Raw genomic sequence first — 24,986 nt, forward strand, 5'->3', positions numbered from 1 at the left:
AGGGTGCCATTTGGGATGCAGCCTCTGACTGAGGATTAGATCAGCAGTCTCCTTTTCCTCCATGTGTGAGTAGTCAGGACAAAGAACGTCAAGTAGGCAGAAAAGAATGTAAGCCTCTAAACCATGAAATAATACTCTCTACACACACTGACATTTCATGACATTCTTCATTTCCTACAAGAACAAACAACAGTTGAAGAATTTGGGAAAATTAGGATTTTTTTTGTTGTTGAATATTTTTATTAAATACGTTCGATTTCTTTGTTGCACTGTAAGTACATTAGACATTTTTGTTCGTCTTTTATTGTCTTCAGAGCCCAACTTCCATAAAAAAAAGTTTGCGTTTTGGAGTGAAGCTATGTTCATTTTGTGGGGAGAAAAAGGTTGCACCAGAAGTGTGAACGTTTGACCACATACCAGTGCATTTTTATGCTAATAGGTTTAGCTGTAGTGGGCAGTGATCCTTGATGTAATGACATGACATTGGTATTGTATGTCTCTGTGGTCTAGTACAGGCTGAATCTGTGTGTGTGTGTGTGTGTGTGTGTGTGTGTGTGTGTGTGTGTGTGTGTGTGTGTGTGTGTGTGTGTGTGTGCGTGCTTGCGTGTGTGTGTGTGTGTGTGTGTGCGCGCGTGCACGTGTTTGTGGTGGACATTTCACAGGGGAAAAAAGCCATTTTAAACTTAGGGTTTAGGTTTTAGTTTAGGGTCAGAATTAGGGTTAGGTTATGGGTTATGGGTTAGGTTTAGGATTTTGAATGAGGAATCAATTGTTTGGTCCCCACAAGGATAGTAAAACAAACATGTGTGTGTTTGTATGTGTGCGGCGGTGGTGTGTCCAAAGCCATGCTGGTGTGTGTATTTATAGTCAGCACATACACAGAGGTTTAAGTGGACTGAATTATCCACTTAGTACACTGTCTCCTAGCAGCAGTGGCCGCCTCAGCATCATGTCAAAGAGAAACACACTGAAAGACACATACAGTAGCTGTCCCAGATCTCATAATCATTAACTAGCTTACCCGCCAAAGTGTGTGTGTGTGTGTGTGTGTGTGTGTGTGTGTGTGTGACCGTGTTCTGATAAATGACTCATATCTTTGCACCTGTGGAGATACGAGAGTGTGTATCTAATCGGAGGAAATTAACATAGGTTATAGTATCGATAGCTCACATCATTTATTTAAAGGCCAGTATCAATGCTTCCCTGGGTTACAATAACCTACTATAGTTGATGTTGAATATTCCGTATTCACCCACTGACAACATGGATACGAGTTTACACTTTCGCCAGAGTGCTATAACTCGCTCCCACTGACATCCCAGACACATGCAGTGTGTCATTCAAGCCCATAGCCTACTCACTCAGCAAGACATGGTCTGCATCCCAAATGGCATCCTATTCCCTATACAGCGCACTACTTTTGACCAGAGCCCTAAATAGGGAATAGGGCGATATTTAGGACACAGTCCGTGAGACATGGGCCTGGGAGTGTGAAATGAGGGGAGTGGAATCATGCGTGAGATGTGTGGGCGTGTTAGCTTTAGCATTAGGAGGCTAGCGCTGGAGTTGCTGCCCCGCGTGGCAGCAGGAATGTTAATACAGGAACTGAACAAAACGGACTGACAAATGTATCTCATCTGAACCTCTCGCTCACTCTCTCTCTCTCGCTCTCTCTTCCTCCCTTCCTACCCATGAGGTTACTGTTGAGTCACTCCCTAAAGATATCCTGTTCTCTCTTTCTCCTACCTCAGGGCATGCCTTTCTTTTAGGGATGGGACAATGGAGTGATGTGTTGCTTCATGTGGTGAAGTACTTGTGAGGCTTAGGCCCTCATTGCGGAGCACTGGGGAACAATAAGGGCCGTCTAGCCCTCTAAGGCAGGTCTAATGAGAAACCGTTCACTTTTAAAACCCACACCTAAACTCTTTCATCCTAGGATTATCTCACTGCTCAGTTCTCTTCAGTTGTCGACCATGTTATTGAATTTGTACCTTTATTATCTGTACATGTTATATTTAAGCAATAAGGCACAAGGGGGTGTGGTATATGACCAATATACCACGGCTAAGAGCTGTTCTAAATCACGACGCGATGCGGAGTGCCTGGATTACAGCCCTTAGCCGTGGTATATTGGCCATATACCACACACTCCCGAGGTGCCTTACTGTTATTATGAACTGGTTACCACTGTAATTACAGCAGTAAAAATAAATGTTTTGTCATACCCGTGGTATACGGTCTGATATACCACGGCTGTCAGCCAATCAGCATTCAGGGCTCGAACCACCCAGTTTTTAATAGTGTACATGTAACACTAATATAGTATAATATAGTACATACAGTATTGCCTGTATTGTACACTTTGGTGTGTACAACATCTGACCTGACAGATGGTCATATTCTGTTGTTGATTACAGGACCACTTAACTGAAATAGTAGCTTTCAGACATTGGTAAATGAAAAGTATGTCGCTATGTACTGTCCCCTGTATCTTTTGTACTGTACACAATTCCCGCTCTAGTCTAATTTGTATTGCAGCATGCAGTATGTCTCTGTCTCAGTCTGTCACTGATTGATAGAGCAGATGACAGCTCTGGCTCATAATGCTGGAATGCAGGGTTTCTATTTGAACTTGGTACATGCTGCATGGCGGGAAAGTGGGTTAAGTAGGTTGAAACCTCTCACCAAGCAACTTTCAGATACATGTACAGTTATCAGTTGTAAACACAGTCTATATCAGGTAGCATAGGGGACACAAGACAGACAAGCCTGTTGTTGTAATTTTTTCACAGTAGGGAATATGCTGTTATGCGGATATTGCTGTTTTGGCTACATGGCGCTACTAGACTAAATACAATATCTCTGACTTAGACTCATTGTGTAGATATTTGTTAGACTGCTTCACACATAGCATACTCACAGACACACAAAGAGCTGCTCTCAAAGTGCTGTTGTGAGTCACCTGAAGGAATCCCAGAAGCCTTCATGTCAGTCTGCACCACTCACCCTCAAAGGTCAAGGGTCGCGAGGAGATTTCTGCTCCCCAGATGCCTGACCTCCCAGCCCCCTCACAGACACAATGGCTCTGTGTAGAGGAGTGTGTGGAGTGGAGTGAGGTTTGAAGAGAAAGGTAACATGCTCCATCCACTATGAAAGCCTTCACTGTTCACACACAGTCACACAAAGTAACCTGAAACCCTGTTGCGTTTACGATTTACAGTTCTGGGGCCTCCTTTCTAAACTATGCGTACGAACAAAATATACCGCGAAAGTTGGCATTTATAAAAAAAATCTAACTTGACGTGAGATTGTGCCTACCTCCCCACAAACTCTAGAGACCACGCGCGTGCACATCTGCTAGTGGTTGAAATATTGTTCTGCAAGCTGGCAAGGAAGAATTTTGTACAAATGATGAAAAGCTTGTTCTTAAAAAAGTAAAAACAGGAAAACATATTAACAAGACTGAAACCATTTGCCATTAGTGAGAAGAGCAAAAATATATGGGTTTTATTTTTAGAATCTAAAATAATTACATTCCTCACCCTTTTCTGGCCGTGTGATGGGTTCATAGTCCCTTAGGAGCCATACAACAATTGACCATGCGCATCTCTCATTTAATTGGACCTCGTAGCCTGCAAATAGATAGGCTAAATGTATTTCATGGTTTGCGATATCATAGGCAGTGCGGTTCGGTTTATAACTACCGCTATACAGTCAAATTTAACAGCGGATATTTTTACATGGAAGTGGGCCCATGTATCAGGTTGAAAGTGTCACGTTATTATTGTCATGCTCACAAGTACAGTGAAATGCTTTTCCTGCTTGCTCTTTCTCAACAATGCAGATTTGACTATCAGTAGTACCATCAAAAAAAAAAAAAAAACATTTTTAAGTCCAATTAAAACATTGTTTGATTTCAAATGTTCTGCTGACAGGTCCACGGCAACTTGCTAATTGTTTTCTCGTTCAAAAACCGACAGTCCTTTTCCAGATACAGAATAAATTACTGCTAAAGATTAAAAACATTCTGCCAACACAGTAAGCTTATGTAAAATAAAATATATTTGACAGTATGGGGAGGCTACAGTATTGCTGTGCGATAAGAACAAGACATTGTTGCCTATTTAGTCTCAGAGCCTATGCCAAGGCTGGACATATAAACACAACACTCTATTGATAAACACAATATTGAACAGCAATTTGTCTTTTGCATGCCGTGGCCTAATGCTAATAGTTCCAAACAATACATAAATGGTGAATGGAGGTGTTTCCAGGTGGAGTTTACATTTGTACAGGACTGATTAATATCAGGAAACATGCACATGTATGGCATGCTCAAAGTTGATGCATCTCAATATTTTTTTGTATGTGTGCAGACTTTTCAGAAATGACACATGTAGACATTTTGGGTGAAATTTAAGCAATGGTTATAAATGAGGACCCTGATGTCTAGGTTCAATACCAGATAGACCCTACTTAATCACATACTCAAGTTAGGCTTTGGTAGAGCCTGTAATTGGCATATTGCAGTGCTTTAAAGTGCTGTTTATGAGACTAGTGTAATTTCGTATGTCTGACCTTTTCATTTTGTGCCTCTTTTTCATCACATTACAGTGTCCCAGATAGCATAGAGCAGAAACTGAAGAAAAGCTGTATTCGTTAGTATTGAGGCAGAAACAGTAGCTACGCCATGACTTAGCCTGCAGGCTCAATGCTAGCTAACACGCTCCCTGTTATAGTAACACAGTAGCAGTTCACTGTTTTTCTCTTTGTGAGTTTGCCTAGCATGTCTAACATGAGACTGTTTGTGCTCATTTTTTGGTGACTGTGCATGATCTCAGCTTTGAATTTGTCAACCTGCTAGCTAACTAGCATTTAGCTGTGTGCCTGTGCTGCAGCCAGAGTGTACATAGTGGAAGGTAAACAGCCACCAGCAGTCTGCTTGTCTCCATGGAGACACTATCACAAAGGACTCCAGCTGGTGGCGTGGTGTGTAAGCGCGAGCAAACAGCGCGCTGACTGCGACGCGAGGAGGGAGGGTGGGAGGAAGCTATGGAGGCCCACCCTTCACTCCTCTAGTCTCTTCCCCTCTGTCCTCACCCCCTCACCCCTCTCTTTTTCGGCTGTCTGGACCTCTTCTGTAGTCCCTCCCCCAAGCGCCATGCGGCTGTACTCAGCTGTCAGTGTTCCCCTGCCCGCCCTCCTGTCTTTGTGTTTGCATGGCGGTGGTGCTGGTGCTACGCCCTTGGCCCCCACGCGGGGGAGCTCAACACTGTTAGCCCAATAGCCCAGCGTTAGCATAGTCCCGCTTCAATGCAGCCTCAGACACTTGAAGGAGAGGTAGTTAGTTCTCTGCTTCTGTTACCGCTCATAGCAATCCACTGCAGGCGTTTGCAGGCGTTTGAAAACTCACAAGTTCCTAAGGACACATTGCACACAATACACACACTCAGAAATCGGTTATAGTCCTCTAATGGGAAAGGGTGATCAACGGAACCAGAGATACTCTTGTGTTTTTGTTTTTTTCTCAGGGCATGAAGAAGTGAATGGAGGCTTTTTTGTGAAGGGGTGTGTGTGGGGGTGGGGTGTCTGGTAGTATCTAGCTCTGGGGGGAGGGGATTCACCCCATGGAGAACAGCTATTCACACAAGCCTGTCGGCATGGGGTTTTGAAGCATTTGTCAAAGAGGGATTTGGGCAAGTGCCAAGAAGAGTTTTGTCATTCACAAACTCCTCTACAGTCTTATTTGGAATGACAATACACACAGCAGGTTTCAGCTCAAGAAAGAAGTGGGAATAAAACGGCAACCAAAGCACCACTTTAATTAAGAAAGTGTGTTATTGCAGGTCTATCTTACACAGCAGAAGAGCTTCATTTGATTCTGAATTACATGCAAATCTAAATCAAATTGAAATGAAATCCTAGTTTAAAAGCGTAAGACATTTAATTAGAGAGATAAAAAAAAGAAAGAAAGCAAGAAAGCAAGAAAAAAAGAAAGAAAGAAAGAAAGAAGGAAAGAAAGAAAGAAAGAAGGAAAGAAAGAAAGAAGGAAAAAGAAAGAAGGAAAGAAAGAAAGAAGGAAAGAAAGAAAGAAGGAAAGAAGGAAAGAAAGAAAGAAGGAAAGAAAGAAAGAAGGAAAGAAAGAAAGAAGGAAAGAAAGAAAGAAAGAAGGAAAGAAAGAAAGAAGGAAAGAAAGAAAAAAGGAAAGGGAAAGAAAGAAAGAAGAGAAGGAAAAAGTTTTCCACATCCATTCCCTTCTAATGGAGGTTTGGCAACCAATGTCTCATTCCTCCCTCGCTGTTCCTTCAGACAAACACTGCATCCTTGAGACAATCTGTCTGGTGAGTGTGTGTGTGTGTGTGCGCGCGCGTGTGCGAGCGTGCGGGAGGTCCAGGAGCTATCTTACTGTCATGGCTGGCTTAAACATCAAACTACTCAAACTCCTCCATCTCTCTGGAAACTTGGCAGTAGTCTTATCATGGTGTTTGTTCTGTAATCCCCCCTCCCCCCATATCACTGTAATGGCATTGTGTCATATGGACAGCCAAATTGGACTGGGACTCTTTGATGTGGAATATTTCTGAGGTTTTGTTGTGTTATGCAAGGGATCAAGTGGCGGGATGCTCAGATCTGGAAGAAGTTAACTGTGTTCATGAAGTTGCTAGGCACATATCAATTCACACATGCACACATGCACAGAAACACACACACACACACACACACTGCTGCGCAGGATACCGCTGACAACAGATTCAGATGGATGACAAGCATATCAGTCCCAGGCCAGGAAGTCTGCAGTGTGCTTTGATGTGGTCATGAGAGGTTTAACTTTTTGGCTGCACTGTGTCAACAGTCCTGGGTGTGCGTGTGTGCATGTGTGCATGCGTGTGTGTGTGTGTGTGTGTGTGTGTGTGCACGTGCGTGCGTGCATGTGGGTGTGTGTGGGCATGTTCCAGTTTCTTTAGTGTGTTTACCTAACCTGTCTCAACACACACAGCCCAGTCTTCTCCTCCTTTCTGTCTGACCACAGCAGAGCAGAGCAGTGAAAGATATGTGGGGGAAGGACTCATCTCCAGTTTCATATCCCTATTTGTGGAGAAACACGAAAACGCTCTGTTCTCCAAAGCTTTCTCCACTGTGTGTGTGTGTGTGTGTGTGTGTGTGTGTGTGTGTGTGTGTGTGTGTGAATCCCCTGAACTTGTTCGTATCTGAACTTGGTTCGTATCTGTGTCGGTTCGTATCTGTGTCCCAAATAGCACCCTATTCCCTATTTAGTGCACTACATTTGACCAGAGCCCCAATAGCTGGCCCTACGGGCCCTGGTCAAAAGTGGTGCACTGTAAAGGGAATAGGAGGCCATTTGTGACCCTGCCAGTGTGTGGGTGGGTGTGTGAGAGGGTGTGTTTGTGGTTCCGTACTCTGTAGATTGCCTAATGGTCTGTACTCAGTGACCTTTGGCGAGATCAGCAGTGTGTGTCAATCATAGTTCCCCATGCAGACATCTGCAAAGCATCAGAACATGGGGCCCATGTTTAGGTCATGTTTAGGATGCTTTCTCACAGGGTGGCCTGAAGTCACTTCACAATCTATTTTCTTCTATCATGATGATATTAAAGAAGTGATATATGGGTGCTTATAGTCAGCGGCATAGAACATTATAAGTGCGCTATAAGGCATGATAAAGGACGTTATAAAGCATTATACATGCTTCATAGAAATTGTTACCAAAAAACATATTATAACATAACGTACTTGTCTTTTTCTTGAAATGTTATTTTTCTTGAACAAGTAGCACACCGTTAGCTAACACCTGGTAATATAGTCCTCGGCAACTCTTCCTGTTAGTTACAATGATCTAATCTCAATACAATCTTTTCTATGTAAGCCTCCCTCTCCGAACTTGTCAAAACTTGACCATACAGATTCTGGGATGCCTTGGAGGATTCAGTCATTGAATCGTGGTCATGACACTATGCTTTAAGGCAGCCAGCTAGGCAGGCAGCTCTTTCACCTCCACTGTGGTAAGGCTTTGTAACTGTCAAGAGAGATGGGAGGGCCCATATAAGCTTCTGATCTAATGCTTTTCGACACGGCACTCACACACACACACACACACACACACACACACAGACACACACACACAACGACAACAACACACACACACACACACACACACACACACACACACACACACACACACACACACACACACACACACACACACACACAACGACAACAACACTCACACACACACACACACACACACACACACACACAGACACACACACACACACACACACACACACAACGACAACAACACACACACACACACACACACACACACACACACACACACACAACGACAACAACACTCACACACACACACACACACACACACACACACACACACACACACACTATGCTCCGTACTGAGGGTATGAAAGAGAACGGGCCGTGGTATGCCGCTGCCACCGTCCCCTTTAGGATGTTTGTCTTTTTCAGGGATTAAAAGGGATTCAGGAAATTAACTCACTGTCCTAGTTTCTGGGACGGGAGTCAACGGGAGTCAGCCCGTGACCCAATTCTGATGGGGATGACACAGAGGCAAGAGGGAAATCAAAAGGCATAACGCCGTTACGTTCTGTTTTGTTGTGTTATGTTCTGTGTTTGGGGCTTCGGAAGGGTTGCTTTGGGTCTGATGGCGTGGAACCCTATCCCCATGTGATACTTTTGAACCAGGTGCACGATTTGGACCAGGGCCTGGTAGAAAGTATTGCATTTTATAGGGAACGGGGGTGCAATCTGGTGTGCTCTGTGTGGACTCCTTGCACACCAGAGCTTTCTTACCTGCCGACCTGTCGCTGTAATCGGAAATGGCATTCACTGACACAGAGAGAGAGAGAGAGAGAGAGAGAGAGAGAGAGTGGTGGAGACAGAATTGATGTGTGTGTGTTAGCGTGAGTGAATTGGTGGATCTTGTTTGTTTGAGCATTGATCTTTGCGTTAGGGCTTGTTTGCTGTGACATCCTACCTGATTACACAGTACACTACCCTTGTTCATCTACTCTCTCTCTTAACCACACACACACACACACACACACACACACACACACACACACACACTGCTAATCCACACTCCCATACAGTTGATTTGTTATGATTATGTAAAGGAGGCCTAGCAACAGAGGAGATCTGGACAGCAGCTTTCAGCCACGCTAGACTAGATTAGTAGGTCAAGTGAAGTGACCAACGGACAAATCCTTTTAGTAGGTTAGCTGAGCTTTGTTAAAGATGCTTCTAACCTAGATTAATTGAAACTCTCACAGCAAACGTAGCTAATCCTCCTGTGAACGACATTAATGCCGTTTTCTCCTTCATTTCGTGTCGTTTTTTCTAACCCGTTTTTCCACTTCCTGTCCCACTCTGCAGTGTCGTCATGCATTACCACGTACAAGAAGACGCCTCCGCCGGTGCCGCCGCGCACCACCCCACCCAAACCTGTCATCTCCATCACGGCCCAAAGCAGCACCGAGTCGGCCCAGGACGCATACATAGATGAGGGGTCAGGGCTCCGGACCCGGATCAGCACATCCCAGCCCCACCTGTCCAACTCCACCGAGAGCATCGACAGTATGAAGGTACATCATGTAATAACGTTTATCGTATATTATGAAAATATTAGGTACAACCTGTTTTGAATTTGTCAGTGTCATTTTGTGCTTATGATGTTAACAGTGTTTTTGTAAAAAAAAAATAAAAAAAAGATATTAACCCCCCAAAAATATATATGAATAATATTCTATTTTAATGTTATTATTATGAAGGCTCTGACTGCAGCTATCGAGGCAGCTAACGCCCAGGTCCACGGCCCGGCCAGCCAGCACGTCACCAACAGCACCATCACCGTCACCGCCACCGCCACCACCACTGCCTCCAGCGACAGCAAGAGGGACGCGCTCCGGAAGTGCCTCTCCATAGGGATACAGGTGCAGACACGCCGACGGTGTTGACAACACATTGACCACACATGTTGGAATGTGATCATACACAGATACATCACAGAGTGATGGAGTACACAATGTCATCCATAAACTGTAAGCCTTATCAGAGAAAGATCATGACTCTTTTGGTGTTCCCTGTCGACCTATCCCTGTGGTCTGCTCTTAATTGACTCATCTCGGGTTGACCAAGAATCTTGTGTCATTTGGTCAGATGCAACCATTTATGTTTGCGTAGTCTGTCCACGAGAGATTATTTAGTTGACGCGCCTGTGTAAATAACGTTTAAATAAACATCAAGTCTGTTTTCTGTTGCAGGTGGATGGACCAGAGGAGGTTAGGGCGACAGAGGAGCACTCCAAGTTCCAGTCAGTGGGTATCCAGGTGGAAGAGGAGAGATGGTGAGCAGAGAGAGAGAGAGATCAGGATGTGAACGATTTTCTGTCATTCATATTAGTGTTTTTCTTGTGTCATATTGTAGTCCGCTGGTGTCTCTGCTTGCTGACTGTCCACTCATTGTGCATTCAGTTGGCACCTCTTTTTCTAACACTCCCCTCTCTGGCCTGAGATCAGTATGTATACAAATGTGTGCCTTGGAGTTGGGCCCATTGACCGTAGGCTACCGGATCCCTCATCCCACCCCCTCCCCACATCACCCCACAACAGCTGTCCCCAGCTCTGAGGAGTTTTGACATTAGAGCCCCTCAACCAGGGGGCCCATGGATGCAGTGACAGCTGGGGGAGTAGAGGATGTGTTGCAGGGGATGAAGAAGGGGAAGGGGGAGAGGGAGAGGGAGAGTGGGCAGTTAGTTGACAGCCATCTGTTGCACCAGTCATTGTGATGTAGCCAGGCCACTTTGGGTGGAGAGGGAAGGGGGGCGGGGAGATTTCTGTCAATGTTCTGTTCTTTTCAGTACGTGGTCAACCCCCCCCCCTCCCCCAACTCTCTCCTTTGCCTGCCCGACACGTAACAGTTCCTATAGCTTCCCTACCTTCCCTATAGCTCCCCCTAAAGCCTTCCGCATGGTTCGGTTCGTCTGGTGACTAGCCAAACAATGCTAAGTGAACCGAACGAGTGTGCTCGGATGCTCCCTTAAAAGAACATCGCTTGGAAAACGAGAAAAAAAAGGCAATAGTACTGCTTGTCTATCTTGAGATGCCGTAGCCAGTATAGACTGGCTACAAAATATTCAGAATTCATCTAAGATATCTCAAGAAATCTGTCATTCATTTTGTCGTTTTTGTACAGTAGCACAATTTTACATCTAACTAAGATGAAAACGATTAGTCTCTCGTTGAATGAAGAAAACAAAACACTCAATTGAAGGATCCCTACTGTTGACCAATCACAGACGAAGAGGTGTAGACATCAGCCTGCCTAGAGAAAAAATGTTGTGTGCACGAACAGCCGGAAAAACCATTGCCGAAGACCAAAACAAATAAAAAGATTGTCATAATATATGCACAAACTGTTTCCGAACTGTTTCGGATGAGGACACCTTAGGAACCTCTGTACTCCTATAGGGCTGGCCTATAGCATGCCAATTGGCCACTTCATTGGACAACTGCCCTGACTGATTTACACGGAGCATTTGCATGGGCTGGAAGTTATGGGAACATTCCTGGTTCCTGGAGTTGTGTAAAAATATGTCACGCAGCAGGCAGTTGTGTCAGTGTTTCTGCCTGCGTAACGTAACTCCCATTCACTCTACACAGTAACCCCTCTGTTAGTCAGAGCTGAGGGGAGATGACCAATTTAGAGACTGCACTGGATGCAGTAATCTGATTTCATAATGTAAACAGAACATGGTCGGGAATCAAAGAGCCCAGTCTCAACCTACCAAGGTCATTTCCAGAACTGCAGTTTCAGAGTCAGAGGCAGGAATCTGTGTTTCATCCCAAATAGCCTCCTATTCCCTATATTGCTACTTTTGACCAGAGCCCTATGGCTAGGCCTATGGGCCCTGTGTCAAATGTAGTGCACTTACATAGGGAATAGGGTGCCATTTGGGATGCAGGAATCTGGAATGGTTTTTCCTTAAAGAGCTTTCCTCAGCTGCCTAGCCAAGTATAGAAAAGGAGGCACACCTCCAAGCAGCCAAGGCAAATATTAACTCCGGTAGACACTTCCACTAGTCCAGTGGCACAGGGGTTTAATGTCACACATGTGCCTTCCCTTGGTGTATTTTTGAGTGTGTGTTTTTGTTTGTGCATGTTTGATTTTGTGCATATTTAGGTGTGTGTGTTCTGTGTGCGCGTGTTATGGTGCATCTTTCTATTTGTGTGCGTGCGTGTGTGTGTGTGCGTGCGTGTGTGTGTTGCGTGTGTGTGCGTGTGCATGTGCGTGTGTGTGTATGTGTGTGTGCATGTCCCAGCAAGGCAGAGTTGGTCCTGGGAGGTCTGGATCTGGGCTGATTGCCCCTATACACTAGATTCCCAGACGGTGAGAGTGCATTTCTCCTGTGGCCCTGCCCCACTCACAATAAATCTGTGTGTGTGTGCGCGCGCGTGTGTGTGTGGGGTCATAACCTTACCTCAGTGTTTGAACTGGGCTTAAGCCTGCCAAACTGAGAGGGAGTGGAGGGGAGCAGTAAAATATAAGAACACTACAAACAACCTGGCTGCCTTTTAAAGACATCTGTCAACCGCCTGCTAAGACAAGTTTACGTTGTCTAATGTAAATTATCATCAATAATCTCACTCTATGATTATATCATTAACACATCCTGTATGAACTGAAAAATGTCCTTAAAAATAAAAACATAATATTATGAGTTTAGACAATGTTCAGGTTCCTTAACTGTACAAGTGTACCAAGTTTCATACTTTTATGATAAAGTGAATGATTTGTTTTACATACCGCCTGGACGACAAGTATACCGATTCCAATCTCATTTATAATCCTCACTTAAATGACAGATACTCTACGAAGGTGTTCCAACTTATGTCCTGGGCCCGTACATTCCATATGATGAACTCATTCCAAGATGGCGGCATATGGGTTAGGTGAAGGTTGGAGTTTGTTTCCACAGCTGGCTTTGCAGTAACTGGTAACATGGAATGTGGGTGTGTGTGTATGGTCTATGGTGGTCTTAAACCATTCGGTCCTCAATCCACATTGACCGTCTTGAAAAGTCAGTCAGAGACGATCAGACCTACTGCTTTATGGTCATGTTAAGGAGGACAAAGGGACAAAGACACAGGCTGAATCCCTAATGGCTCCCTATTCCCTACCAGGAGCCAAAAAGTAGTGCCCTGTAAAGAGAATAGGGTGCCATTTGGAATACACCCATGACATGTAAGCTCCATTAAAATGCCTTGTACCCCTAGTCCTACACTCTTAGAAAAAAAAGGTGCTAAGTAGAACCATTACTGGGTTCTTCGGTTCCTAGAACCCTCTATGAAGGATCCTACCCCCAACCCTTTTATTTTTGGATGGTTCTTCCTAGAACCCTCTATGAAGGATCCTACCAATAACCCTTTAATCTTTGGATGGTTCTTCCTAGAACCCTCTATGAAGGATCCTACCAATAACCCTTTAATCTTTGGATGGTTCTTCCTAGAACCCTCTATTATGAGCAGTTCCACCAGCCATATATATATATATATGTATATATATACAGTGCTGTGAAAAAGTATTTGCTTTGCCCCCCCCTCCAGATTTCTTATGGTGGTGGTAGTGTGATGCTCTGGGGCTGCCTTGCAGCTTCAGGATCTGGACAACTTGCTGTGATTTACGGAACCATGAATTCTGCTCTCTACCAAATAATCCTGAAGGAGAATGTCCGGCCATTAGTTGGGGACCTCAAACTGAAAGCGCACTTGGGTTCTGCATTTGGACAATGATACACCAGCAAGTCCACCTCTGAATGGATAAAAAATATATATATAAGGTTTTGGAGTGGCCTAGTCTGTGGCGTGACCTTAGAAAGGAGGTTCATGCTCGAAAAACCTCCAATGTGGCTGAATTAAAACAATTCTGCAATGAAGAGTGGACCAAAATTCCTCCACAGCGATGCGAAAGACTCATTGCCAGTTATCGCAAATGCTTGATTGCAGTTGTTGCTGCTGAGGGTGGCACAACCAGTTATTAGGTTTAGGAGCCAATTACTTTCTCACATAGGGCCATGAAGGTTCGGATAGCTTTTTTCCCTTAATAAATAAAATCATCACTTAAAAACTGCGTTTTGTGTTAACTTGGGTTATCTTCGTGTAATATTAACATTTGTTTGATGATCTGAAACATTTAAGTGTGACAAATGTGCAAATAAATAAGAAATCAGGAAGGGGGCAAACCTTTTCACAGAACTGTAAATACTGTATATGGTTCTATGTAGAACCCTTATTGCCTTCCAAAGAACCCTTCTTGCCTTCCAAATACTCATAAAACAGCCAGTTCTTAGGATGTTAAAGGTTCTTGGTAGAACCCTTTGCCTTGTCTTCCGAAAGGGTTCTTCTGAACAAAATGGTTCTGGGTAGAACCCTATCACTCTGCAAATTATTAATGTTTTTTAAACGGAACCTTTATTTAACTAGGCAATTCAGTTAAGAAGAAATTCATAGTTACAATGACAGCCTACACCAGCCAAACCTGAACAACACTGGGTCAATTGTGCTCTGCCCTATGATACTCCCAATCACAGCTGGTTGTGATAGAGCCTGGACTTGAACCAGGGTGTCTGTAGTTACGCCTCTAGCACTGAGATGTGGTGCCTTAGACCACTCCTCCACTTGAGAGTCCTAAAAAACCCATTTGGTACCCACTTTTTTCTAAGAGTGTAGTGATAACTTTTACTAATAGGTTTTAGCTATTAGCATCGTTCTAGACTTAGGCTTTGAGGAAGCTTTCCCAAATTGTGTTAATTCAGCTTTTCCATGTTTAGAGGGGTGGTGTGCGCACATCCCTAAAAGCTTTCCCCCGGTTCTGGACCTGAGTGGATAACGTAGAGCAAAAAGTAAATCCCCACACTGCTCCCAAAGTGTTTAATAAAACTGGGACAACTTTGTGACCCAAACTGGGATTCAGCTTATCTAGACTTAGCCTGAACAGACTAAAACAAGAAAACTATATCTTATAATTAAGGAGTTCTACTGTGGCCACAATCCAGACTGACAAAGTCATCCGGTCTTGGAGCAGCTTTTCTCCCAGTTGGAGAGCAGAGCAGGCCTCACTTAATCACTGAAGTGATTTACCAGGACCTATGAAGGACTCCACCAGACTGCACTGTAACAAGGGTCCCGTGAAAGACTCCACCAGACTGCACTGTAACAAGGCCCCGTGAAGGACTCCACCAGACTGCACTGTAACAAGGGCCCTGTGAAGGACTCCATCAGACTGCACTGTAACAAGGGCCCCATGAAGGACTCCATCAGACTGCACTGTAACAAGGGCCCCGTGAAGGACTCAACCAGACTGCACTGTAACAAGGGCCCCGTGAAGGACTCCACCAGACTGCACTGTAACAAGGGCCCCGTGAAGGACTCCACCAGACTGCACTGTAACAAGGGCCCCGTGAAGGACTCCACCAGACTGCACTGTAACAAGGGCCCCATGAAGGACTCCACCAGACTGCACTCTAACAAGGCCCCGTGAAGGACTCCACCAGACTGCACTGTAACAAGGGCCCCGTGAAGGACTCCACCAGACTGCACTGTAACAAGGGCCCTGTGAAGGACTCCACCAGACTGCACTGTAACAAGGGCCCCATGAAGGACTCCACCAGACTGCACTGTAACAAGGGCCCCGTGAAGGACTCCACCAGACTGCACTGTAACAAGGGCCCCATGAAGGACTCCATCAGACTGCACTGTAACAAGGGCCCCATGAAGGACTCCACCAGACTGCACTGTAACAAGGGCCCCGTGAAGGACTCCACCAGACTGCACTGTAACAAGACCCTCTTTTGCTTTGGTCTTTTATCTTCTCCCCCCTATCTCTTTCTCCCCTTCTCCATCTCCCTCTCTCTTTCTATTGCTCTCTCTGTCTCTGTCCCTCCCTCTCTTTCCCTCCTTCACACCCCGCCCCATCTCTCTCTCTCTCTCCCTCTCTCAATTCAATTCTATTCAAGGGGCTTCATTGGCATGGGAAACATGTGTTAACATTGCCAAAGCAAGTGTGGGTGATATTATACAAAAGTGAAATAAACAATACAAATTAACAGTAAACATTACACATACAGAAGTTTCAAAAGAATAAAGACATTACAAATGTCATATTATTTATATATACAGTGTTGGAACAATGTACAAATGGTTAAAGTACACAAGGGAAAATAAAAAAGCATAAATATGGGATGTATTTACAATGGTGTTTGTTCTTCACTTGTTGCCTTAGGAAGTGCAGCTCAGTTTACACCTCATTTTGTGTGCATATAGCCTGTCTTCTCTTGAGAGCCATGTCTGCCTACGGCGGCCTTTCTTAATAGCAAGGCTATGCTCACTGAGTCTGTACATAGTCAACGCTTTCCTTAAGTTTACTCTCTGTTTAGGGCCAAATAGCATTCTAGTTTGCTCTGTTTTTTTGTTAATTCTTTCCAATGTGTAAAGTAATTATCTTTTTGCTTTCTCATGATTTGGTTGGGTCTAATTGTGCTGCTGTCCTGGGGCTCTGTGGGGTGTGTTTGTGTTTGTGAACAGCTTGCTTAGGGGACCTTATGGAAGGTTTGGGAATCGCTTCCTTTTAGGTGGTTGTAGAATTTAACAGCTCTTTTCTGGATTTGATAATTAGTGGGTATCGGCTTAATTCTGCTCTGCATGCTTTATTTGGTGTTCTACGTTGTAAACAGAGGACATTTTTGCAGAATTCTGCATGCAGTCTCAATTTGGTGTTTGTCCCATTTTGTGAATTCTTGGTTGGTGAGCAGGCCCCAGAGCTCACAGCCATAAAGGGCAATGGGTTCTATGACTGATTCAAGTATTTTTAGCCAGATCCTAATTGGTATGTTGAATTTTATGTTCCTTTTGATGGCATAGAATGCCCTTCTTGCCTTGTCTCTCAGATCGTTCACAGCTTTGTGGAAGTTACCTGTGGAGCTGATGTTTAGGCCAAGGTATGTATCGTTTTTTGTGTGCTCTAGGGTAACGGTGTCTAGATGGAATTTGTATTTGTGGTCCTGGCGACTGGACCTTTTTGGAACATCATTATTTTGGTCTTACTGAGATTTACTGTCAGGGCCCAGGTCTGGCAGAATCTGTGCAGAATATCTAGGTGTTGCTGTAGGCCCTCCTTGGTTGGTGACAGAAGCACCAGATCATCAGCAAACAGTAGGGTGCTGCAGACTGTTCTAGTGCCCTTGCCAATTCGTTGATATATATATGTTGAAGAGGGTGGGCTGCATCCCTGTCTCACCCAACGGCCCTGTGGAAAAAAAGTGTGTGGTTTTTGCCAATTTTAACCGCAGACTTGTTGTTTGTGTACATGGATTTTATAATGTCGTATGTTTTTCCCCCAACACCACTTTCCATCAATTAGCATAACAGACCCCCATGCCAAATTGATTTTTTATTTAAATCAACGATGCATGAGAAGACTTTGCCTTTGTTTTGTTTGTTTGTTTGTCAATTAGGGTGTGCTGGGTGAATATGTGGTCTGTGGTACGATAATTTGGTAAGAAGCCAATTTGACGTTTTCTCAGTACATTGTTTTCATTGAGAAAATGTACAAGTCTGCTGTTAATGATAATGCAAAGGATTTTCCTAAGGTTGCTGTTGACGCATATCCCTCGGTAGTTATTGGGGTCAAATTTGTCTCCAAATGATGCCAGAGCTAAGGATGATGTTAACAAGTTTAAATATAGCCAATTGAAATTTGTTGTCTGTATATTTTATCATTTCATTGAGGATACCATCAACACCACAGGCCTTTTTGGGTTGGAGGGTTTTTATTTTGTCCTTGTAGTTCATTCAAGGTAATAGGAGAATCCAGTGGTTTCTGGTAGTCTTTAATAGTTGATTCTAAGATGTGTATTTGATCATGTATATGTTTTTGCAGTTTATTCTTTGTGGTCTAAGACACTGTATCTCAGTGCAAGAGGCGTCACTGCAGTACCTGGTTCTAATCCAGGCTGCATCACATCCGGTCGTGATTGGGAGTCCCATAGGGTGGCGCACAATTGGCCCAGCGTCGGGGTAGGCCGTCATTGTAAATAAGAATTTGTTCCTAACCTCTCTGGGATATGTGGGACGGTAGCGTCCCACCTCACCAACAGCCAGTGAAAGTGCAGGGCGCCAAATTCAAAACAACAAAAATCTCATAATTAAAATTCCTCAAGCATACAAGTATTTTACACCATTTTAAAGATACAATTCTCATTAATCCAGCCACAGTGTCTGATTTCAAAAAGGCTTTACAGCGAAAGCACCACAAGGATTATTTTAGGTCACCACCAACTCACAGAAAAACACAGCCATGTTTCCAGCTCATAGGACGTCATGTTACACAATACATGTATGTTTTGTTCGATAAAGTGCATATTTATATCAAAAAATCTAATTTTACATTGGCGCGTTACATTCAGTAGTTCTAAAACATACGTGATTTTGCAGAGAGCCACATCAATTTACAGAAATAGTCATCATAAATGTTGATGAAAATAAAACTGTTATACATGGAATTAGAGATATACTTCTCCTTAATGCAACCGCTGTGTCAGATTTCAAAAAAACTTAATGGAAAAAGCAAACCATCCAATAATCTGAGTACAGCGTTCAGACAACAAAGCAGCCAAAAAAATATCCGTCATATTGTGTAGTCAACATTAGTCAGAAATAACATTATAAATATTCACTTACCTTTGATGATCTTCATCAGAATGCACTCCCAGGAATCCCAGTTCCACAATAAATGTTTGTTTTATTCGATACAGTTCATCATTTATGTCCAAATAGCTTCTTTTGTTAGGGCGTTTGGTAAACAAATCCAAAAGCACGCGTTCAAGTCCAGCCGAACGTCGGACGAAAAGTTCAAAAAGTTCCGTTACAGCCCGTAGAAACTTGTCAAACTAAGTATAGAATCAATCTTTAGGATGTTTTTATCATAAATCTTCAATACTGTTCCAACCGGAGAATTCCTATGTCTGTAGAAAAGCAATGGAACGAGAGCTAACTCTCTCACGTCACAAGCCTGTGGCACTCTGCCAGACACCTGGCTCAATCCCCTCTCATTCAGCCCCCCTTCATAGTAGAAGCCTCAAACAAAGTTCTAAAGACTATTGACATTTAGTGGAAGCTTTAGGAAGTGCAATATGACCCCATTTACACTGTATATTGGAATGGCAAAGAGTTGAAAAACTACAAACTTCAGATTTCCCACTTCCTGGTTGGATTTTTCTCAGGTTTTCGCCTGCCATATGAGTTCTGTTATACTCACAGACATCATTCAAACAGTTTTAGAAACTTCAGAGTGTTTTCTATCCAATACTACTAATAATATGCATATATTAGCATCTGTGACAGGCTAGCAGGCAGTTTACTCTGGGCACCTTATTCATCTAAGCTACTCAATACTGCCCCCCTGTTACCAAGAAGTTAACTGTCTTACATAGTTAAATAAAGGCTAAATAAATAAAAATATAGAGCCAAAAAGATTGGAGAAGGTGGTTTACCCATACACCCATACATCTCCGTTTTGGATAGATAACTCTTCATTTGATGTTTGGTTAGAGTCTATTGATTCTTCAATTACATTGAGCTGATTTCTTATGTGCTGTTCCTTCTTTTTCCATAGTGTATTTATATATTGTTTTAGTGATTCACCATAGTGAAGTCGTAGGCTGAGGTTTTCTGGGTCTCTATGTCTTTGGTTGGACAGGTTTCTCAATTTCTTTCTTAGGTTTTTGCATTCTTCATCAAACCATTGACATTGTTGTTAATTTTCTGCGGTTTTCTGTTTGACATTTTTAGATTTGATAGGGAAGCTGAGAGGTCAAATATACCTTTTAGATTTTCTACTGCCAAGTTTAGACCTTCACTATTACAGTGGAACGTTTTGTCCAGGAAGTTGTCTAAAAGGGATTGAATTTGTTGTTGCCTAAACCTTCTTTTGGTAGGTTTCCACACTACATTCCTTCCATCTATAGCATTTCTAAATATTACTCAGTTCCTTTGGCTTTGATGCCTCATGATTGAGTATTGCTCTGTTCAAGTAGACTGTGATATTGTTGTGATCTGATAGGGGTGTCAGTGGGCTGTTTGTGAACACTCAGAGAGACTGACTGTGAACACTACATATCTCGCTCCCTCCCTCTCCTCAGTCAGTCAATATGGGTTGTGTTTGGCCTTACCCCTCACTGCCCTGACACAGACAGGAAGTTGTTAGGAGGGAGCTGCTATAAAGCAGGCTGAGATCATTATGACTGCACACCTGCTCAGAGGACAGCTACTCTTTAACTGCTGCAAGCACATACACACACACACACACACACACACACACACACACACACACACACACACACACACACACACACACACACACACACACACACACACACACACACACACACACACACACACACACACACACACATCCAGGGCTGGTACAACTCCACTGTGAGTGTCTTTGATCTCTCCGGGGTCCCCTCCCCTCTTGTTCTCTGTTCGCGGAAGAGCGTGATGAATGGTGCAGAGGTGGAATAGATGAATGGGTGAAGGAAGAGAGACTGACCGGAGATGTGAGGCAGATGGATGGAGCGACTTCTGGGTCTGTATGTGTGTCACCCTGTGGGCAGGTCATTTCGGTGTGTCCGTGCTATACTGTTTGTGTGTGTGTGTGTGTGTGTGGGTGTGGGTGTGTGTGTCCTGCTGTAGTCCGCTGGTGTCTCTGCTTGCTGACTGTCCACTCATTGTGCATTCAGTTGGCACCTCTCTCTCTATCACTCACCATGCCTCTGGCCTCTCATTCATCACTCTGATGGTGGTGGGATGCTGTATAGAACCAGCCAAGTGTGTGTGTGTGTGTGTGTGTGTGTGTGTGTGTGTGTGTGCGTGTTTTGAAAATATGTTATTTGCGTACAAGTGTGTGACTTTGTGCTAGTGTGTTGGCACGTTGCTCTGAGAGACTTGGCAATGGGAGTGTTACAGGGGCACAAAGCCTCCCGAACCAATTCAAAAGCTTCACCCCAAGCTGTACAGTGTGGCCCTGAGGGTGAGTATGTGTGTTATCTCTGAGACTCAGCCCTGCAGCAGGACAGGGGGACTGATGAGACCATGCTCCATTGCCTCTGAATCAGCCAAGTGACCAAACGCTCCCATGACATTCCTCCCAAACACCCCACACCTGGCTGATCTGATCTGGGATCTTTGTTAATATACTACGCCTGCATGTCTTCTACTAGCCCCACATTTTCTAACATCTGACCTTAGATCTGTGGTTCTCTCTCCAGTTACCACAGGATGACCAGGTCCAACAGTGTGACCACGGCGGTCCAGGCCGATCTAGACGACCCTGACTACTATCCCGTCGACGCTCCAGAGATGGCGATGCGCCACTCGGCCACCATGCCCCGTCAGTTCTCCCGGGACTCCGCCACCTCCACCGTCTCCATCCAGGGCTCGGGCAACCACTATCACGCCCTGACTGTGGAGGAGTACGGCGAGGTGGGTGTCGACCCATCCATCCTGCCCCCACCCGACCCCTGGATGGACCAAGTGGAGGGCCCAATGGAGGTGGTGGAGGGGAGGGGGTCGTTGTGTCCCAGGGACGGGCGCTGGTTCCTCAAGCTGCTGCAGGCCGAGATGGAGCGCATGGAGGGCTGGTGCAGACAGATGGAGCAGGAAGAGATGGAGAACGAGCTGCCGGACGAGAGTGAGTGGTGGCTACACACCTCGAGAATATTCCGCTGAATATATGGAAACTGGTGCAGAAGTTGGGTTGGGGTTCAGTAGAATCACTAACACTTCTCTGCATTTGTGCTTTTTGGTGGTGTTGGTGCATGGTGTGTGAAGGTTATATCCAGTGGTGTAAAGTACTTAAGTAAAAATACTTTAAAGTACTACTTAAGTTGTTTTTTGTGGTATCTGTACTTTACTTTACTATTTATATTTTTGCCAACTTTTACTTTTACGTCACTACATTTCTAATGAAAATAATGTACTTTTTACTCCATACATTTCCCCTGACACCCAAAATGACTTGTTACATTTTGACAGGAAAATGGTCCAATTCACACACTTATCAAGATATCATCCCTGGTCCTCTCTTCTGCCTCTGATCTGATGGACTCACTAAACACAAATGCTTAGTTTATAAATATGTCTAAGTGTTGGAGCGTGCCCCTGACTATCCGTCAAAAAAAGAAGAAAATGGTGCCTTCTCCTTTGCTTAATGTAAGGAATTTGAAATGGTTTATACTTTTACTTTTGATACTTATGTACATTTTAGTAATTCCATTTACTTTTGATACTTAAGTATATTTAAAACCAAATACTTTGAAACTTTTACTCAAGTAGTATTTTACTGGGTGACTTTCACTTTTACTTGAGTCATTTTCTATTAAAGGTATCTTTACTTTTACTCAAGTATGATAATTGAGTATTTTTTCACCACTGGTTATATCCATTGTTTTCCCTCTCTCTGTGTCCCTGCGTTTTTTCCCTCCTCCCCTCTCTATGTCTGTGTCCTCCAAATGACCCAACAGACTTAGTAGACAGAGTGAAATTGTCTGAGTACCAAATGGCACCCTATTCCCAAGATAATGCACTACTTTTGACCGAGGCCCGATAGGGCTCAGTTCAAACGTAGTGCACTACATAGGGAATAGGGTGCCATTTGGGACACACTGGGTATTCATGGCAGCTGGCCACACTACCTGCTTGTTGCCTGCTATCTCCTCTGCCGACTTACCAGGCATAGTTATCAATAGGGAGCCAGCTGGGTCCCACCACACATCTGTGCTGTACAGTAAAATGGCCTTTCACAGCCACGCTCAATAGGAGTTTTCATTCTCAAACTCACTTAATGATATCGTTCAAGGCTACTGCCAGCACCATAGCTCCAGATTGACAGCCCTACACTGACACTATCTGCATCCCAAATAACACCCTGTTTACTTTCTTTTGACCAGGGGGAATAGGGTACTGTAGGGTTCTGGTCAAAAGTAATACTCTATAGGGAATAGGGTGCCATTTGGGGTGCATTCTCAGAATAGCCCAATGTGGTAGCCTTTGTACAACTAGAATACTACTCCTTAGGTTTGTCCCTAGTGACATAAATGTTTTCTTCATTTAGACTTGTACTGCATTGGGCTAAATCAGGGTCACACACAGTGTTTCTTGGTAGTCTTAAACAAATCTACTCTGAAACAAAAGCAAGTACAGACTACACACATAGTTATGGGCTTTAAAAAAATGAGACACTTTGAACCATTTCAGATATAGAGTTGAAATGCATTACATTTTGAGTTTGCATCCGAATAGTATATGTATATACTGAACAAAAATGTAAACGCAACATGCAAGGTGTTGATACCATGTTGCGTTTATGAGTTGAAATAAACGATCCCAGAAATGCGCAGTTTTCAAAAAATTTGTGCACAAATTTCTTTACATCCGTATCGAGTGAGCATTTCTCCTTTGACAATATAATCCATCCACCTGACAGGTGTGGCATGTCAAGAGCTGATTAAACAGCATGATCATTACACAATCGCACCTTGTGCTGGGGCAATAAACCACACCGAACGCACTGCAACTGCCTCTGCAATGCAATTCTACAAGCCACATCCGGCTTCTTCACCTGCGGGATTGTCTGAGACCAGCAACCAGACAGCTGATGAAACTGTGGGTTTGCACAACCGAATAATTTCTGCACAAACTGCCAGAAACCATCTAAGGAAAGCTCATCTGTATTTATCGTCCTCACCAGGGTCTTGACCTTGACGTAACCAACTTCAGTGGGCAAATGTTCACCTTCGATGGCCATTGTTAAACTGGAGAATTGTGATCTTCACAGATGAATCCCGGGTTTCAACTTTACCGGGCAGATAGCAGATAGCGTGTATTTCGTCAACGTTGTGAACAGAGTGCCCCATGGTGGCGGTGAGGTTAGGGTATGGACAGGCATAAGCTAAGCATAACGAACACAATTGCATTTTATCAATGGCAATTTGAATGCACAGAGATACAGTGACGAGATCCTGAGGCCCATTGTCGTGCCATTCATCTTCCGCCATCAACTCATGTTTCAGCATGATAATGCACAGCCCCATTTTGTAACAATCTGTACCCAATTCCTGGAAACTGAAAATGTCCCAGTTCTGGCCTGCATACTCACCAGACATGTCACCCATTGAGCATGTTTGGGATGCTCTGGATCAACGTGTAAGACAATGTCTTCCACTTCCCACCAATATCCATCAACTTTGCACATCCATTGAAGAGGAGTGGGACAACATTCCACAGGCCAACATCAACAGCCTGATCAGCCTGACTAACTCTATGTGAAGGAAATAGTGTCGTGCCGCCTAGAAGCATATAGTGGTCACACCAGATACTGACTTTTTTCAGATTTTTCTGTTTTCTGATCCATGCCCCTGTAACAGTATAACTTTAGACCGTCTCCTCCCCCATACCCGGGCGCGAACCAGGGACCATCTGCACACAACAGTCACTACAAAAAACAACAGTCACCCACGAAGCATCGTTACCCATCGCTCCACAAAAGCCGCGGCCCTTGCAGAGCAAGGGGAACAACTACTTCAAGGTCTCAGAGCAAGTGACGTCACCATTTGAAACGCTATTTAGCGCGCACCACCGCTACTAAGCTAGCCATTTCACATCCGTTACACCCCTACCTTTTTTTGTAAGATATCTGTGACCAACAGATCTGTATTCCCAGTCATGTGGAATCCATAGATTAGGGCGTAACAAATGTATTTAAATTGACTGATTTCCTTATATCTGTAACTCAGGAAAATCTTTGAAATTGTTGCATGTTGCGTTTATATTTTTGTTCAGTGTGCACCACAGAAGACTGAAATATAGAAAGTACAGAAA

The 24,986-nt window shown here is 44.0% G+C and overlaps 1 protein-coding gene across 4 annotated transcripts in view; it reads left to right on the forward strand.

The window, feature by feature from the left end:
* The window catches only part of LOC110535601 (disks large-associated protein 1), a 246,163-nt gene that overhangs the window by 213,738 nt on the left and 7,439 nt on the right, over positions 1–24,986 (forward strand). For all 4 annotated transcript variants that reach the window (XM_036935331.1, XM_036935328.1, XM_036935330.1 and 1 more), the window contains 4 exons: positions 9,430–9,638; positions 9,825–9,986; positions 10,317–10,399; positions 21,377–21,798. In XM_036935331.1, coding sequence (XP_036791226.1) covers positions 9,430–9,638; positions 9,825–9,986; positions 10,317–10,399; positions 21,377–21,798 — 876 coding nt within the window. The remainder of the gene's footprint in view (positions 1–9,429; positions 9,639–9,824; positions 9,987–10,316; positions 10,400–21,376; positions 21,799–24,986) is intronic.

This window comes from Oncorhynchus mykiss, chromosome 11, assembly GCF_013265735.2.
Source record: "Oncorhynchus mykiss isolate Arlee chromosome 11, USDA_OmykA_1.1, whole genome shotgun sequence".
Classification (NCBI taxonomy): Eukaryota; Metazoa; Chordata; class Actinopteri; order Salmoniformes; family Salmonidae; genus Oncorhynchus; species Oncorhynchus mykiss.